General features: G+C 27.5%; 5 protein-coding genes and 1 long non-coding RNA gene across 7 annotated transcripts in view; 2 read left to right on the forward strand and 4 right to left on the reverse strand.

The window, feature by feature from the left end:
• Positions 1-499: 499 nt before the first annotated feature.
• Positions 500-5,658, reverse strand: LOC106791578 (protein shuttle craft). 2 transcript variants are annotated; one of them, XM_014757290.1, is made up of 11 exons: positions 5,548-5,658; positions 4,246-4,853; positions 3,631-4,170; positions 3,375-3,548; positions 2,899-3,288; positions 2,528-2,809; positions 2,146-2,436; positions 1,567-2,030; positions 966-1,496; positions 756-862; positions 500-667 (listed from the first exon to the last, which is right to left on the reverse strand). In XM_014757290.1, the coding sequence occupies exons 2-11, from the start codon at positions 4,820-4,822 to the stop codon at positions 550-552; spliced, it is 3,474 nt and encodes a 1,157-aa protein (XP_014612776.1). In that variant the 5' UTR covers positions 4,823-4,853; positions 5,548-5,658; the 3' UTR covers positions 500-549. The 2 variants fall into 2 exon arrangements, with proteins under 2 accessions (XP_014612776.1, XP_014612775.1); XM_014757289.1 differs by having other exon boundaries at positions 4,246-5,018.
• Positions 5,659-5,737: 79 nt separating this feature from the next.
• On the forward strand, positions 5,738-7,006 carry LOC106791579 (V-type proton ATPase subunit F). Its single transcript, XM_014757291.1, has 5 exons — positions 5,738-5,968; positions 6,079-6,160; positions 6,282-6,364; positions 6,469-6,591; positions 6,670-7,006. Exons 1-5 carry the CDS (start codon positions 5,915-5,917, stop codon positions 6,697-6,699), a joined length of 372 nt encoding a protein of 123 aa, XP_014612777.1. The 5' UTR covers positions 5,738-5,914; the 3' UTR covers positions 6,700-7,006.
• Positions 7,007-8,527: 1,521 nt separating this feature from the next.
• Positions 8,528-9,494, reverse strand: LOC106791564 (protein THEM6-like). Its single transcript, XM_014757258.1, has 3 exons — positions 9,294-9,494; positions 8,923-9,137; positions 8,528-8,838 (listed from the first exon to the last, which is right to left on the reverse strand). The coding sequence occupies exons 1-3, from the start codon at positions 9,430-9,432 to the stop codon at positions 8,602-8,604; spliced, it is 591 nt and encodes a 196-aa protein (XP_014612744.1). The 5' UTR covers positions 9,433-9,494; the 3' UTR covers positions 8,528-8,601.
• LOC106791565 lies at positions 9,001-9,691 on the forward strand. Its single transcript, XR_001382196.1, has 2 exons — positions 9,001-9,423; positions 9,494-9,691. It is a non-coding gene; the product is annotated as an uncharacterized LOC106791565 (long non-coding RNA).
• Positions 9,692-10,124: 433 nt separating this feature from the next.
• Positions 10,125-16,047, reverse strand: LOC106791577 (protein THEM6-like). The gene is made up of 4 exons (XM_014757287.1): positions 15,623-16,047; positions 14,462-14,676; positions 13,616-13,801; positions 10,125-12,837 (listed from the first exon to the last, which is right to left on the reverse strand). The coding sequence occupies exons 1-4, from the start codon at positions 15,777-15,779 to the stop codon at positions 12,664-12,666; spliced, it is 732 nt and encodes a 243-aa protein (XP_014612773.1). The 5' UTR covers positions 15,780-16,047; the 3' UTR covers positions 10,125-12,663.
• Positions 16,048-16,149: 102 nt separating this feature from the next.
• LOC106791576 (probable tyrosyl-DNA phosphodiesterase) overlaps positions 16,150-16,780 on the reverse strand; it is a 6,945-nt gene continuing 6,314 nt past the window's right edge. Inside the window, exon 7 of the mRNA XM_014757285.1 lies at positions 16,150-16,229. The gene's annotated coding sequence lies outside the window, so the exon portion shown is untranslated. The remainder of the gene's footprint in view (positions 16,230-16,780) is intronic.

Genomic DNA, 16,780 nt, shown 5'->3' on the forward strand with positions numbered 1-16,780 from the left:
ATGTTTTACAAGATTACGTTTAATGGGTATAAGTTAAACAGAAATCGTAGAAATCTTTAAACATAATTAGTACATATATATATATATATATATATGTACTAATTATGTTTAAAGATTTCTACGATTTCTGTTTAACTTATACCCATTAAACGTAATCTTGTAAAACATTGTTAATTTTCATGATACTTATTTGATTGTATTAACGTTTATCCGATTAAAAGAAATTTCTAAATTCAATCCCCTATTCAAAAAAAGAAACATATTTTTAAAAGTATGATTCTAAATTGAATGAATAACAAACTGTACAGTCAAGCAATTCTTCGCAGTATTTTGATCAATTAATTTTCAATGCATTTTTAGATATATATATATATAATATGAAATTAATAAATACATTATTAATTCTTTTTAAAAATAATTAGAGAGTTTGAATTCACAAACATATTACTATATTTAATTTTTTTGTTTGTTTGTTTTAAATTATAGAAAAAATACGTAAAAATGAACTATATATTGAATATATAAATAGTACCTGTTTGTTAATAATCTTTAATAACCTTTATAATAGAAATAATCTATTTCTGGTTCTGGTTCTGGTGATCTTGAAGAAGTTGATGGAGTTGGTACAATTTGTTGACTTCTTTTTACAGGTAATGCTAAGATTGTTCTAAAATATCAATGCATTATTATAATTAAATATTAGCGCAATAATTATACTTTATTTTATAAAATAAAATATAAATATGCGAACTTACTTTATTGAACTGTTGGCTTTTGTAGTATTCAATATCGGGCCTGGAACTTTTCTTTGTCCATTGTTTCTTTGCACAATTTCTAATAAACTATAACTTGGTAGCCAACACTAAAGTATAATCCAGAAATAAACAAAAAATATATATATAGTTTATTATAACAATAACGAAAAAGAGAGAGAAAGAGAGAAAGAGGAAGGAAGGGAATATTACCTTATCTTTTACAGCAGTAGCAACAACGTTTCTTTTTGGCTCCAAATCATATGCTTGACTTTCGCAACCAAAATGTTCGCAGGATTCGTGAATGAAACGACGCTTATCTCTGTTCATACTATCAAACGAATAACTTCTTGATTTCTGTTTAGAAGTCTTTGCAAGCTGCACTAATTCTGTTAATTTGTCATGAACCATTTGACAAAAATGAGGATCTTTTTTTGCCCATTGTTTCATATAATCGGTATATCTTGGCATTAATTTTCCACTTAAATCTGGATTAACAATTTGAAGCCCTAATGCTAATCTTCTATTACGTTCTATTATTTTACATTCATCGCTACATTCGAGAATTTTCAATTGATTTTGTTTCTTTGCTCCTGGTCCAAAAAGTTCTTCTAAATCAACAGAATGACCTAGTTGCATGTCAGCCATTTTACTAGCTAAAATGTTGCTGGTTATTCTTTGATATTCTCGCGAATTTTCTTCGCATACTCTGGTCGTACTTCTATGTCCACATTGACACGTTACCTAAAAATATAATTTTATTTAGTAATACATTCAGGTATATTTTAAAAATACTTTTTATTATTTTACGTACTTTAACCATTTCTTTACAAGGTATATCAGGACATTTTCCCTCGTGACATGGAGCCGCACATATATGCCCACATAATTCTCTTAATGTATTACATGGTTGAACACATTGCTGTCCTGGCTTTTCACATGATCCAGGATGGCATGTAGTTATACATTTATGTCTTCCACAGGACAAAGGCTTATTACACATTAAGCCACATGAAATTTCATTAAAATAACATGGAACAGCTTTTCTAAGTTCGTGCTTGCCATAACACCATTTTTCAGTAAGATAAGTACATGGGGGACATGAAGATTCACTGTGACAATTATGAAATACTTCATGACCACACGAATGATCACGTGAACAAGGTTTATCACAAATGGGTCTTCTAGTTCCACAAGGTACAGGTGGATATATTACAGCTGTACCACATTCACAATATAATTCGTCAAAACTACTACGCCAGCAAGGTTGGCACCTACCTAAATTAAAACATTTTTCATTAAAAAATCTTAACAATTCTTAATAAATGTTTAACTTAATACGGGATTATTTGATTTTAAACATTTGTAAAAATACGATACCAAATATTTGTACCTTTATGGCAGGKTTGTTCACATTTATGTCTACCACAACTTAATGTTTTAGAACAAGGTAAAGGACAAATATGTTCAAGATCAATGCAACACATTTGATTACACTTATGTTTTCCGCAAGATCTCTTTTTAATACACTTCTTTTCACAACGTGCATCATCCGCCTTGGTCGTTAAATCTTTACATTGAATTTCTCTATCCATATTACCGCAACGGCATTTAACGTCCGTTGTTAAATCGCATTCAGGACAATCTCCTTGATGACACTTTACCTTGCATGTATGTGGGTTACCTTTAATAAAAAAAATAGAATATGAATTATTGTTATATATCTTAGAAAGTATATAGGGAGTGAGAAATAATAAAATGATTACAATACTTACTAGGCTGACCACAATTAAGACGTTTAGAACATATTTCATCACAAGTTGGAATTGGATCTAAACAAGATTTTCTTTCATCTGACAGTGGTGTTCGTCCACAACAGCATGTAGTAATTTTATCAGGTGTAAATGCACAAGGCTCGCATGAATTCGAATGACAAGGTTTTTTGCATTTATGATTTCCACAATCTAATACCTTATTACAATTATTTTCACAGGAATATGTTGAAGATACGTCAGATTGACAAGTTACATCTCTTTTACTTTTTCCACAATAACATTCTATAATAAAGAATTCACGAAAATATAAGAGTAAATATATACATATATAATTTTTCAATATATACTATTATTAAATAATGTTAAATTACCTTGCTGTATAATTTTATCACAAGGTTCGCATTCCCCATGATGACATTTTTTTTCACACGTATGTTCTCCGCAATTCAATACTTTACCACAAATAGAATCGCAGAGTAATAGTGTTAATGTACAGCATTGTAGCGTTTGCGATGTTTTACCACAACCACAATTTTTTGTTACCATTGCAATACATGATGGACAAGATCCTGGATGACACAGCAAAGTACATTTATGAGGGCAGTTGTTTTTGATTCGAGATCTCCCACAAACTTCACCACAAGAATGAGCCATATCTCTGCGATTCCATTCAGGCATTTTTGTTTTTCCACAAAAACAAAAATATTCTTCAGGAATCATAGTGCTCACATTTTGGCATGCGGGACATCTCCAACCGTTTTCTACAAAAAGAGAAACGAAAAGAATTAAATAACTTATTAACGTTGTTTGCAATTGAAATTATTTGTATAAAAAAAAAAGAGAGTACCTGCTTGGGAAGATTTTGCCCATTTTTTTATACACTTTAAATGTAAAACATGATAACAATTGGAACAAGACCAAATGTAATCATTTTGCTTTATATATTCGCAGCATACTAAACATTCTAATTGTCCTCTATTTAACTGATCTGTTAATCTTTCTCTCTGACTTGCATCATCATCTGTAATTATTAATTACTATTCAATTAGTAAATTGATAAAAGTAGGAAATAATTTCTTAATTAAAAAATAATTTATTGTTACCTTCGTGTTTTTTATTCGGCTTTCGTTTAGGAATATTACTTTTATCACTGTTTTCTCCCTTTTGTCTCCAATTAACAATTTCTACCTCTTTAGTTTCTTGGTTTATATCTTTATTTTTATATTTATCCTTAGTAGTATCTACTTTACTTTCTTCATGTCTCTCCTTGTAATTATTATACTCCTGATAGTTACTTTTTCTCTCACGATAATTATTATCATATCTACCAATTTTGCGATCATTTGAAACTTTTCTACCATATTTAGCAGGAATACGTTGTGTTCCAAAATTAGTATTATGGCGTTGATAATTACTTCTACTCAATTGTTCATAATTTTGACTTGTAGTTCCACTAGCATCTGTATTTTCTTTATCAGCTTTTACTTGATCACCAGTTTCATGTTCTTCTTCGGTGTTAGATATATTAGTTTTATTGGCATTGACATTTGCATCAATATTCATAAATTTTTCATTCTTCTGAGTTTCATCGGTGGTTGCATTATTTCTAGGATTATAAAACATGCCTCCAGCCTCTTCAGAAGCTAAAATAAAATTTATTAGTTATTTATATTATTTGTTTCATCATCATACATGTGTATATAAGCATCACTACTTACTATTTGGATATTTTCTATAATTTCTGCCGTGTTGAGTTTTATAGGAATTTTGAAATGAATTTCTTTGTCGAAAGTTATAATCCTGCGTTTCTTTGTATTTGTAAGAATTATTTTTCTTCCCATTATATTTCTTATTCTTATATTTGCTCGCATTATCAGAAGCATAAGTTTCTTGCGGTAAGTTAGCTTTAGAATCTTCCGAATTAGAAACATGTAGACTTGCATTAGTTTGATTTGTGTAATTTTTGATTCCATGCGGTACAAATTCATTTGCAGTAGGATGTAAATTGGAATGTTCGACAATGCTGCTATTGTTGCGAGTAGCATCTTTAGAAAATTCATATTTATTGTTATCTCTATAATTCTTAACACGTTTCCCTTGTCGATGGCTTTGATAATAATGAGCTGGCATATTCTGTGACCTACTGTTACCTTGACAGTCTTGTGCGCTGCCTGTCGCATTTAAGTAATCTGGGCAAGCGTCTCTTAAAGGCATTGAATTTAATGAACTTGATGAAAAATTAGGATCCGTTTGACACGAAGCAATATGCTGCTGTTCACTTTGTCCCAACATCATTGAAGTATTTTGTGAATATGGTGCATGAGTACTATGGAAAAAAACGTTGCTCCCATTACTGGGATAAAAAGTCCAACTTTCTAGATTAGGTATGGCACTATTTTGACCCGAATAAAAAAAATAATTTGAATCTTCAGGTTCGTGACATGAGCCATCCCAAGTGGCCATACTGTTTGAAGGAATCGAATATCGCCTCCTTTTAAGAATAAACGGAATTTAATTTTATATGTATATATATATATATATATATATATATATATGTTATTTTCAACTTTTCAAATCCTTTATTTATTAACAAAATTGCAGACAATTAATTGGCAGTGATTAAAACAGACCTGACTGGTAATCGATGTGACGAACACTTCAATATTACTTTTTTTTTTCCTTTCTTTAAACTAATATTTTTATCTCTACACGCGTTGTTACGAAAAATTGTGCAACGCGAAACGTACACTAATACTTCCTACTTTATTTAACTGTACTCCGAATTACCAGGAAAGATAAAGGAGATTTCGATGCTTCGTATAAGTTAAACTTTCTAGTGAAGTTATGTAGTAATAAAGACGAAGGTAAAGAGACCAATTGTATTTATCCCCTATCTACTTAACAATTTTTTTTCTTCCTCAATTGATTCGGTTTAACTACAGGATAGCATTATTATTGTTTATACTATATTAATGGCTAAATTACGTCTACAAAATAATATAACATTACTTAAAACTTACCTTACGATCTATAAGATAAATTGAACTTTTGTATTAATTAATTACCTAATACTAGAAATGCCAAAGATATTAGATTCATTCTACGGTCAAAGAGATTGGTTTAAGGTAGTATAGAATGAAAGACAAACATAGAAATAGAAATTTGTAAACGCGCCATTCTATTCAATTGCACATGTGTATCAGCTTTATATCAACAATCGATCCCATTGGACGAATGTTTGCACGTGATTTTCGGTACATTTAACATATAAACGAAATAGGTGTGTTACTGTCAGCTGACTTTATAGTACTTGATCATTTATCATTGATTTTATTATATTATTCTTATTTTTATTCTCCAAATATTTTCTAATTTATTTTAACAACAATGACACTTCATTCAGCTGGTAAGGGTAAACTTCTAGCAGTGATAGGAGATGAGGTAAATTATTGATCTTTTTACTTATGGTTCAATTTTATTTACAACACATATGACATGTTGTAAATTTTTTGTTACAATTATTTTATCATTTATCATATTAATTTTTTCAGGATACTTGTGTAGGATTCTTACTGGGTGGTGTTGGTGAAATTAATAAACATCGTCAACCTAATTTTATGGTTGTCGATAAAAGTATATAGTATTTTTTATAATTCTAACTTTTGTTCTTATTGGTATACGTAACAGAGTAATTAACTACCTTCTATGAGATATATTGTTGCATACCTACTAAGAAAGAAAATATATTTTGTAGATACACCGGAGAGCGAAATAGAGGATACTTTTAAGCGTTTTATTAAAAGAGACGACATTGACATTATTCTCATTAATCAAAATGTGAGTAATTGAAGTGTTATCTTATGACACGAAGACAAATAATACATTACTTATTTGTTCTTATTTCTTTCAACAAAGTATTGTTATTAACTAATACATTTTAGGTTGCTGAAATGATTAGACATGTTATCGACAGTCATACTCAGCCTATACCTTCTGTATTAGAAATTCCTAGTAAAGATCATCCGTACGATGCTAGTAAAGATTCTATTCTAAGACGTGCTAAGGTATGATCGATTAATATCTCATCACTAAATATTAATACAAATTTATATATCGATAATATATTTTCTTTTCTTTCTCAGGGAATGTTCAATCCAGAAGATATACATTAGAACTATATCACGTTTAAATAAAAAACAAAAGATATAAATCAATTAAATATTCGAATTGTGTATAATATGAGAATTCTACAAATGTTATCATCATTTCTCTTTTAAAAATAAGAATGGAAATGTATATATACAGCATTCCACGATTTATGTTGTATTTAGAAGAAAAAATTATAATAGTATATTGAAATCTAACCAATCATATTTATTTCTAAATACTGGAGCTTTAAAAAGTAATTATGTTCTATAGAAAATATTAATTCACATTTAATTATCATGTTATGAATCAAATAAAAAAGGTATATTATTAGAAAATTAAAATTTTTCCAATAGCATTAATATGCTATATTATATTATATTTAAAAATTATCAATTATATTAATAATTTAATATATTTTATATTTCATGTATGTAATAATTATACTAAAGAGGGCACAATGCACATGCACCGCGTGAACCGTTCTAAGCTCAACGTTTCAAAAAAAAACGCCAATACTTTTTCAATTGGTAATTGCAGATAGATGCATATCGTCTTGCATTCATTACAGGTAGTTACTTGTTACTTTCTGTTTTATTTCCAGGATATTGATGTTTTAATTAATAATTACTTTTATAATTAATCTCGACAAATCGTATTTCATATTACATTCGATTTTCGAATTTTTAGTTTTCAAGCAATAGCGAATGAGCAATTAGCGAGCAATTAAGAACACGTATTTATTTGTTTTTGTGAAGAAAATTTTTTACTGTCGGTAATACGACTTACCGACCGAGATCTGATGGTAACTTACCAACAGAATTACCGACAGTAAAAAATTTTCAAGCAATAATGCGAGCAATTATGGATTTTAAGTGTGCAATTAGTGAGCAATTAAGAGCATATATTTATTTGTTTTTGCGGTGAAAATTTTTTACTGTCGGTAATACGACTTACCTACCGAGATCTGATGGTAACTTACCAACAGAATTACCGACAGTAAAAAATTTTTAAGCAATAATGCGAGCAATTATGGATTTTAAATGTGCAATTAGTGAGCAATTAAGAGCATATATTTATTTGTTTTTGCGGTGAAAATTTTTTACTGTCGATAATTCTGATGGTAACTTACCATCAGATCTCGGTCGGTAAGGTAAAGGTAGAGCACTACTATTACCAAAATCGCCGTAGCCATGTTACTAGAATTTCAATATATCTGAAACTTTCTTATTTCCTAGTAACTTTTAATAACTAGTAGTGTACACAAAGTGAATGTGTAATTTAATTTTATATACATTTAAAAACAAACAACAATTAGAAATCTATTATAAATATTCTGTTTTATTTATTATTTTCTTTTTCTTACAATCCAGTACTGTATGTAGTAAAGTAGTGCTTTTATATACAGTTACTGTTTAATAACAGACTTCGCATTAACTTCTATTATATTTTATTATTAATATATTGCAAGACAGTTGCATAATCCTTCTGAAGAAAATATACATAAAAAATAAAGCCATTAAAAAGATGTTAATTAGTCTGGGCTAACAACTTATTTTAAATAGCATAGCAACAAAGCACTCGTGTGTTACATCATTAAAATAAAATTTAAAAGAATTGAAAAGTAGAGTTAGTGTTTCGTTTTTTCGGCTGAAGAAACTCCGTAAATTTCTTTTATTTATTTGTATTGAAAGAAACGTTGCAAGGGTAAAATTAATATAATTTTATTACATTATATATTATAATAAAATATAAGTAATATAAATATAAAATGTACAAAAAATATAATATAATAATATATTATATTATATTAATTAATTAATAAGAATAAATCAGTATGATTATAACAAAAAATATAATCAACATATAATTTCCCAAAACCTAGTTAACATTTTCATAGAATAAAATGAAAAAAAAAGAAAATATCTCTAATCTTTCTTTCTAAGTAACTGAGAGGATTGTTCCATCGATTCCAACCACAATTGAAAATCTTTCGTTATTTCTGGTAGATGTATTTCAGTTTCAACTTGTTTTATTAATTCTGATAACGGTACTTTAACACCGATCGGTGTAGTTTTAGTGAAAATGACTGTGTGAATAAAGTTATTTCGTGGATTTACGAACTTGTGCTCATAATATAAATGTTTCTCGTCCAAATGAATCAACTGTAATAAAAACATTTTATCATGAAAATCTGATGATATATAAATTAACATCTAATGTCTATAGAAATTTGTCAATTATTTTACCTTAGTTAGAATTTTATATACCATGAGAAACGGTACCGGCCGCCGATATCTTGTGCATGAACCACTTAGGACTGCAGTAATGCTTTTTTTTCTCATTGTATCGAACATATTAGTTTGGATGAAGTTATCAAAACGAGCAAAATCTAGTTCACGTAAATATCTTGCATTATTCATATGTGAACACACAGCATCCAAGTCTTGTGTAATACAAATACCTGTAAAATCATATTGAACATATTTAAATCAGATGATCATGCATTTTATGATATTGATGCCACGTCAGTCATTACGTAAAGAAATAAACAATACACATGAGTTTTGTGAAATTAAATGATTCGAAAGATAAGTTGTATTATTAAATAAATGCTTACCATAAATGGAAGTTTCGTCTGTAAGTTTAACTTTATTTTTAAAACATTTAGCCGAAATGATCGTTAATAATAATCTGAAGAAATAATTCAAATCGAACATAAAATAAATAATAAAAAGAATCGTTACGAGGTAAAACATTTTATATTATAATATTTTTCGACAAAAATTCAGATAATAAGAAACACTTTTTTAATTACAGAAGATATAATATTTTGTTCATAGAGAAAACTACGAAAGACAAAGCATGACTTTCTTGTGCCGTTGATGGAACTATACTGATTGTTTCGAATAGAAGCTTACTAACGATCAACTAAATAGTTCATTATGTTAAGATATTCATAAGAAAAAAGTTGCCATTGTGTAATGTCGTTAATAAATAATAAACACGATGTTTTTTCGTATCTTTTTATTTATATCTTTTTTGATATGTGGATGGTAATTGTTTATAGGGCTTGACTAATCATTATTGCTTCTTTATTATAATAATACTCGTTATTTAAAAACTTACTAACTTACTTGTCATTTTAAAAAAAGAATTTTAGTATTGGTTTATTCTATTTATAAAATATTACTATTACTATATTCTATTTTTATAATATATATATAATAAAGAATAATTAATATTTCATTAAAAAAATGTATATATTTATAAATATTGCATATTTAGTTAAATAAATTAAATACATATATATATATATATATTTTTTTTTATCAAGAAAAAGATGATGTCCAAATGTTTTATGCGAATAAACGAACGTCTGATGATCGATAATAAAATTAATTGATTTAAAAAGAAGATTTGTTCAATAAATCGCGATATTAATTTTTTGTAAATTCTTTATTTTTTCTATATATGATTTTTTGGACGACAACATCGATAATATATTCACACACGCACGCACACACACTCACACACACACACAACGTAATAATAATAATAAGTTTCTTACAGAACGGTCTAGATATATAATAACAAAGCGTGTCTCGCTATATTCGCTATTATTATTTTTCTATATTTCATTAATTTTCTTATATTAATTATTTCTCTAAACGAACTATGGATTTCGTCGATTGTGCTTATATTGAAATTCATTCTATCGAGATTATAAATAGACGATAGATTAAAAATTAAATTCGCCACATTTTCTTATTCTTTTTTTTTATGTTCAACGGGTGCGATGTAGCAGAATCAAAATATATATTAAAAAAAACAGAGAAGAAAAAGCGAAAAGGTTTTTTGTAAACATCAACTTCGATTTATTGTTAAAAATATCTTTTTTATATTTTCTACTATTGGGGATCTCGAAAAATATCTTTTCTTATCTTGTCTTCATCATTATTATTCAAATAATTTCGCAGAAATTCGTTTGTCATCTCTCGCACGAAAATAACAATTATTTTCTTTTTTAAATAAATTAATCTATATGTTTTTTAATTGATTATTATTAACCCATTAATGTTGCCAAATTTGTTGCTTTTTCAATTTTTGCCCGGATAAGTTATATATATATATATATACACACAAAAGGTACACCAAGTGGTGTACGTAAAATTCCATAATCCTCAAATGGGGATCGTGGCATTTCTAATGGGTTAAGGTATATGTTTTGAAGATAAGAAAAGAACATCTATTACATTTGTGTGTCCTTGCGAAAATTGATCTTTAATCTTTTTGCTCCCGGCACTTCTTTTGAAATGATATGTGTGTAATGAAGATTAATCATTGAAACCTTTTTTTTTTATTCAAGAAATATTGTATATAACTTTTAAAATATGATTAATAGTAATTTTAAATTATATTTTGTATTTACGATAAATTTTGAAGATAAAATCATATTTCTAAATTGAACTTTCCTATATTATAAATTCTATAATACTATAAGCGTAAAACTCACGATCATCAATGCTTTGGTTTGATTGGTTTTTTCTTTTTTTTTTTTTTTTTGAGTCAATCAGTTTTTTGTGAATTACAATAGTAATATAAACGATGTCCCGAGTATAAAGATTCAAATTTGTTTTTAATATGAAAGGAAAAAAGAGATTGGAAAAAAAAAATCTTACATAAAATTGATATAAAGCTCGTAGATATTACATAAATATATTTATATCGATGCGTAAGTAAATTCATGTCAATCCAATTAAATTCGAGAATAATGATAATATGTAATAATGATGAAAACTTATATAAACAATATACCTTTTTCCCTTGTCACAAATAACCCAACAAATCAAATATATATATGAGTAATAATTATCAAAATGAACCAAATCAAAACTTTAAATAAAACTTCTACATAAATATATAAATGACTTAGGCCATTCTCGTAATTATCGGTTCATATATAGATTTTCCTTTTTTTTTTTTCCAAACATTTTTTCCAATACATTTACGTATAAGAATGTTTCAAATTATGCGGATGTAACTTCAAAACCATATTGGGCATATATGATTGTATGAACTTTTGTTTTTCTTATTTTAGCGTATTGAAAGCACACCTGAAGTTACGTCTACATATTTTAAAATACCTTGTATATACTGGATAAATAATCTTGAATTCTTGATATCAATCATTTAAGGTATTTCGAATGACCAATTAAGTCAAGTTTAAATATCCCGTATATAATTACATGAGTAATACATAAAAGTGTCATTATTTTATGCCTCAAAGTTTCTAGGAAACATAACGCATACATATATTTTTATATACATAATACATATGTATTATATTATAATAATATTGCACGGAATTTCACGTATCGGTGCATGTTAGTTCATACATTCGTCTTCATCAAATTATTTATAATTTCGTTTCAAATAATTCATATCTCGCCAAAGCATATTTTCATTGAAAAAAAATTTATCTTTTTTTTGTTTGGCTCTGTATATTCGTAACTCGAAGCAACACAATAAGAATGTCTAAACATATCTTATATTTTAAATGTTTAATTTTAAATATTTCTTCTTTTTTTTTTTTCTTTTCGGTTGTCAAATAATAGCCCTGAGCAGAGTCGATTTAAAGCACCGTGTTATTATTTTCATTTCTTTTTTCTTTCTTCTTTTTTTTTTTTTTTTTTTACATATATACATAATATTTATGATTAATGAGTAAAGAATTGCAGAAAGAAAAAATAATGGATATTCATTTTGCAAATATAGAAAGAATCTTATAAGTAAAATGAATAGTTGATAAATGAAGGAAGATTAATTCACTTGTTGACGTTGTTTTAAACGAATATAGATAACATATTATATAAATATTAGCACAGTGCTTTTATTTTTTAGTCACGTACCGTTAATTTTTATTAAACAGTAGTCGTTACGTAGATAGTTGTTTCTGCGATACCACCAGTGGTCGCATTATCATTTTGTCAGCAAATCGATGACGGTGCCGTAGTTGTTGTCGTAGTCGTCGTAGTCGTCATTGTTGTTGTTATGGTGTTTACCGTAGGTGTATTAGATTGTCGAAGAATTGCTGAAGATATTTCATTGCTTTCCAACCATCTTGCTACATCCGGGGGTATTTCAGGCCTCACATGAGTTACCTAGAACATTTTTATAATATTTGTAACTTGATATATTATGAAACAATTATGATATTTATGTAATAGTGTGTTAATATAATATTAATAAACTGATATCACACAGAAGGAAGTTGGACAAGGTAACATTATGTTCTGATTTTTGTTATCTTGTTCAACTTCCCTCTGTGATATCTATTTATTATTAATTTTTCATTTGGATGTGTGATAAACAACTAATTGACTTATAAATTTTATTATAGTATTAATATAATATTTTAGAAGGGATTATATATGTATTAATTATGCAGAGGTATGGGTCGAAAAGTTTCGTGCTTAACGCAGAAACATTTTGGGAGAAATTATTTTTGATAATTTTACAAATTATAATAAACTTCTCGTTTATCTTATATTCACATTAGTTACAAAAAAACTGATTATGTTAATTGTAATTGGAATACAAATTGATGTAATTATAATAATAGGTATTAATCGATATTGATCAATCAATTTCATTGGAAATTAAATATAATTTTTATTGTAATATAATTAATGATATATGAAATTAACATATATATATATGGTACTCTAAATATTATAGGATATCAGAATAAACTTAATTTATTTCATCAATTAATAGTTATATTATATATAAATGAAAAAAAAAACAAAGAAAAGAAACATTGGCACGCGTGATTTATAAGAAGAAATCGATTAAAAATTAATGATTTATAATCCAATGACGAATAACAATTTATACATTGATATAATATTGATTTTTGTTTTAAATTTAAAATATTACCTGTGTAACACCCGACTCGACGTTACCATTTTGTTTAACACCTCGATCTACGAGAGTACCCATAACCGTCTCTGCACTGCAGTCTAAAAGTCTTTGCCTGCAGATAGCTATAGCTCGAATAAATCCATCGTTTGGTGTGACAAAACGATGTTCCATAAAAATCGTTCTCTCGTCCCAATAGATGATCTAAAATTAAATCAGTTAAATATGTATTAAAAAACAAAAAAATATACAATCAACATTATTCACAACAGAATCACAAAATAATTCCAAAATTTGTCTACAATTTGTTGTTTGTTTTAATTAAAAAACAACCCATTGCATAAACGATTTTGTCAAAATGTTTCAATTTTATAAATATCCGACACTTTGTAATTAATAACAGATAAAATGTGGATTCTATTTATAAAGATATAAATCAGAAACAAATATTTTAATTCGGTATTTTAAATGAGATTTTTCTATTTTTTTTTTGGTGAAACACTTTTTTTTAAATTTGTAGATATATGTTAGCATAAAAGACCGAATAGTTGGTTTTTATTCTTATATATATAAATATACTTCATTTGTTCGATCAATATCATAGTTTGAGATTCTTTTAAGTGGCTTTTAAAAAAAGGAGAGATAATATTTATTCAGAACTAAAGAGAAGAGGATGAATAAAGAGAGAGATAAGTGATGAAAAGAATATAAAAGGAAAATAAGACAAGAAGAAATAAAAAAAACAGAACAGAAAATAAAGAACCATAATTTATGTTTGTCCAACAGGTTCAAGAGAATTTTGAGGAGTTGAAAAATTTAGGAAAAGAAAAAAGATTGTGTCTATATATATGTATATATTCTCACCTTTGAAGTTATTTTATAAATTGTAAGAGGTTTAAGGAATCGACGATAACGTATCGTTGCAGCACCTTGCACAACACCTGATCCTTGAGAACAAATTTCACGATAGAGACCCGTTCGTTCGTAAAAGTCAGCCCGAGCAAAGTCCAGTTCACGTAGGTATCTCGCATTGTTCATATGATAAAGTAAAGTGTCAACGTCAGTCGTAGTGCAAATACCTGAAAAAAAGGGAACAAAATGTAATTGCAATAAAATGAAGAAAAATTGATCATCGTATTTTATTTGTAGCACAAAACTTGAAAAATGAATGAAAATATTTTTGCATTTATCAATTATATTTTCAAATTATTACGATATCAGAGCTGATTTTATTTTTATGGGTCAAGGTTTTCTTTTACACGAGATGACATATACAAGGCCGACACACAAGCAATCGTAAGGATTCTCTTGGCTTGCTTGCTTGCTTGCTGCATTGCTGCTTGTTTCTTTTTCCCGATCGATCGATGTTGCGAAATTAATATATTTCCAGTTGGATGTTTTACCCCGTAACAATAATAAAAAATAATCTTTTAATATATAATAGAATACGCGTTATTTAATATATTTTTACATATTCATTTTTGTCAATTGAATGGGACGTATAAATAAAAGAAGATAATCTTCGTAATAAATGTGTTTTATCAAATCAGATTATCATTTGTGATAGTTTAATAATTTTTTTATAATTATATTATAATTATTTATTTCATCATTAAATCATTATAATATAATTATAACAATAAATCGTGCTCCTAGAAATAGCAATAAAAAAACCAAAAAGTAGTTATTATATCAGGACAAAGTTTAAATAAAATGTGGAAGAAGAAGAAGAAGATATTATAATGAATTCGTTTTTATAAATTTGAGGATAATGTTAGATTTTCGTTTGAAGTCCAAAAAAAACAATCTATCGATCGGAAATAATACAAAATTTCAATGATTCTTTCGATATTGATTAAAAAAAAAAAAAGAATAAAATGAAACATTCTTGTAAATATTTGTTGGATTTTTCTTGCAAGATTATGAGTGAAAAGAGAATAAATGGATAGAAAAAGAGAGAGAGAGAATAAAAAGAAAAAGAAATATACTCGTTACTGGTTATTACTAGTAATCAAAAGTACATACCGTATACCGATGCTTCGTCAAGTATATGAATTTTCTTTTTACAGAATCTTGCTAGGAAGACTGTGAAGAACATACGAAGAAAATAATGTACTTCGACGAGTAAATGAAGGAGTACAACGGCACCGAGGGCACCAGCTAAAACCCAACAAGTTATCATCCTAATAATTGTTGTCCTTGCTTAAAAGATTTTCTGTTGTCCTGCTGCTGCTTTTATTACTGAGGATGATGACAATGGTCAATCGTGTGTGTTTGTGGTAATAAAATAGTCAGACTTTGGAAGCTTTCAGGTGGCGGGAAGCCGTGTTGATATCGATTCCAACTCGAGACAATTTTGTCGATACAAACTTTTGATATCTTTTTATCATGTTAAAGAAAAACTTTTATTTTCTCGTCAAAATGTATCTCCTTTCCTTTTTTTTTTCACCGTTCCATCATTATTCTCTTACGAACATTTTTATAATTCCTTTAGGAAGATCGTTTTCGTAATCATCGAATTGTTGAACAAATTTTGGATTGTTTTATTTGTTTATTTATTTAAAAGATTTTTTCTCCAGCCTCCTCGCGCCAGACTCGGAAGACTTCGATACTGCAACTGAAGGTTCTCGCACTGTGAATCAATGTACAAATAGCTCAAGCATTTTCACGGACAAAGGTCGCGACAGTGTTAAATTTTTTAACAAATAAACGACAAATTTACGTAAGTTGGAATTTTTCTTTTTTCTTTTTTTTTTTTTATTGTTGTTGATGTCAAACGCGTTATAAAATGATGTATTACAAGCTTAATGATTCAATTGTAATTAATTTGAATATGTTTATTATATTTATATATATATATATGCATATGCATGTGCATGTGCATCTGCATATATGCAATATATACGTGACAATTAACTTTTCCGGTAATAAATGTTTATTTCACCTCGAAGTTGATAATCAGAAATAATCATTGATGTACGTGTATCATTTTATTTGAATGCAAATGAAAAACTATATACAAATTCGTATTATGACAAACGACGGGATGCAATATAAAAATAATATACTTGTTTATATTTTACGTGCACTTCTTTTTTTTTTTTTTTTTTTTCAAACGTTTTACCGCAATCCTAATTCGTTCAAAATTCAATTTAACATTTGCAACTTTTCTTTTTGTAATTA

Source organism: Polistes canadensis, unplaced genomic scaffold (assembly GCF_001313835.1).
Source record: "Polistes canadensis isolate GaletaPanama2010 unplaced genomic scaffold, ASM131383v1 scaffold_320, whole genome shotgun sequence".
Lineage (NCBI taxonomy): Eukaryota > Metazoa > Arthropoda > Insecta > Hymenoptera > Vespidae > Polistes > Polistes canadensis.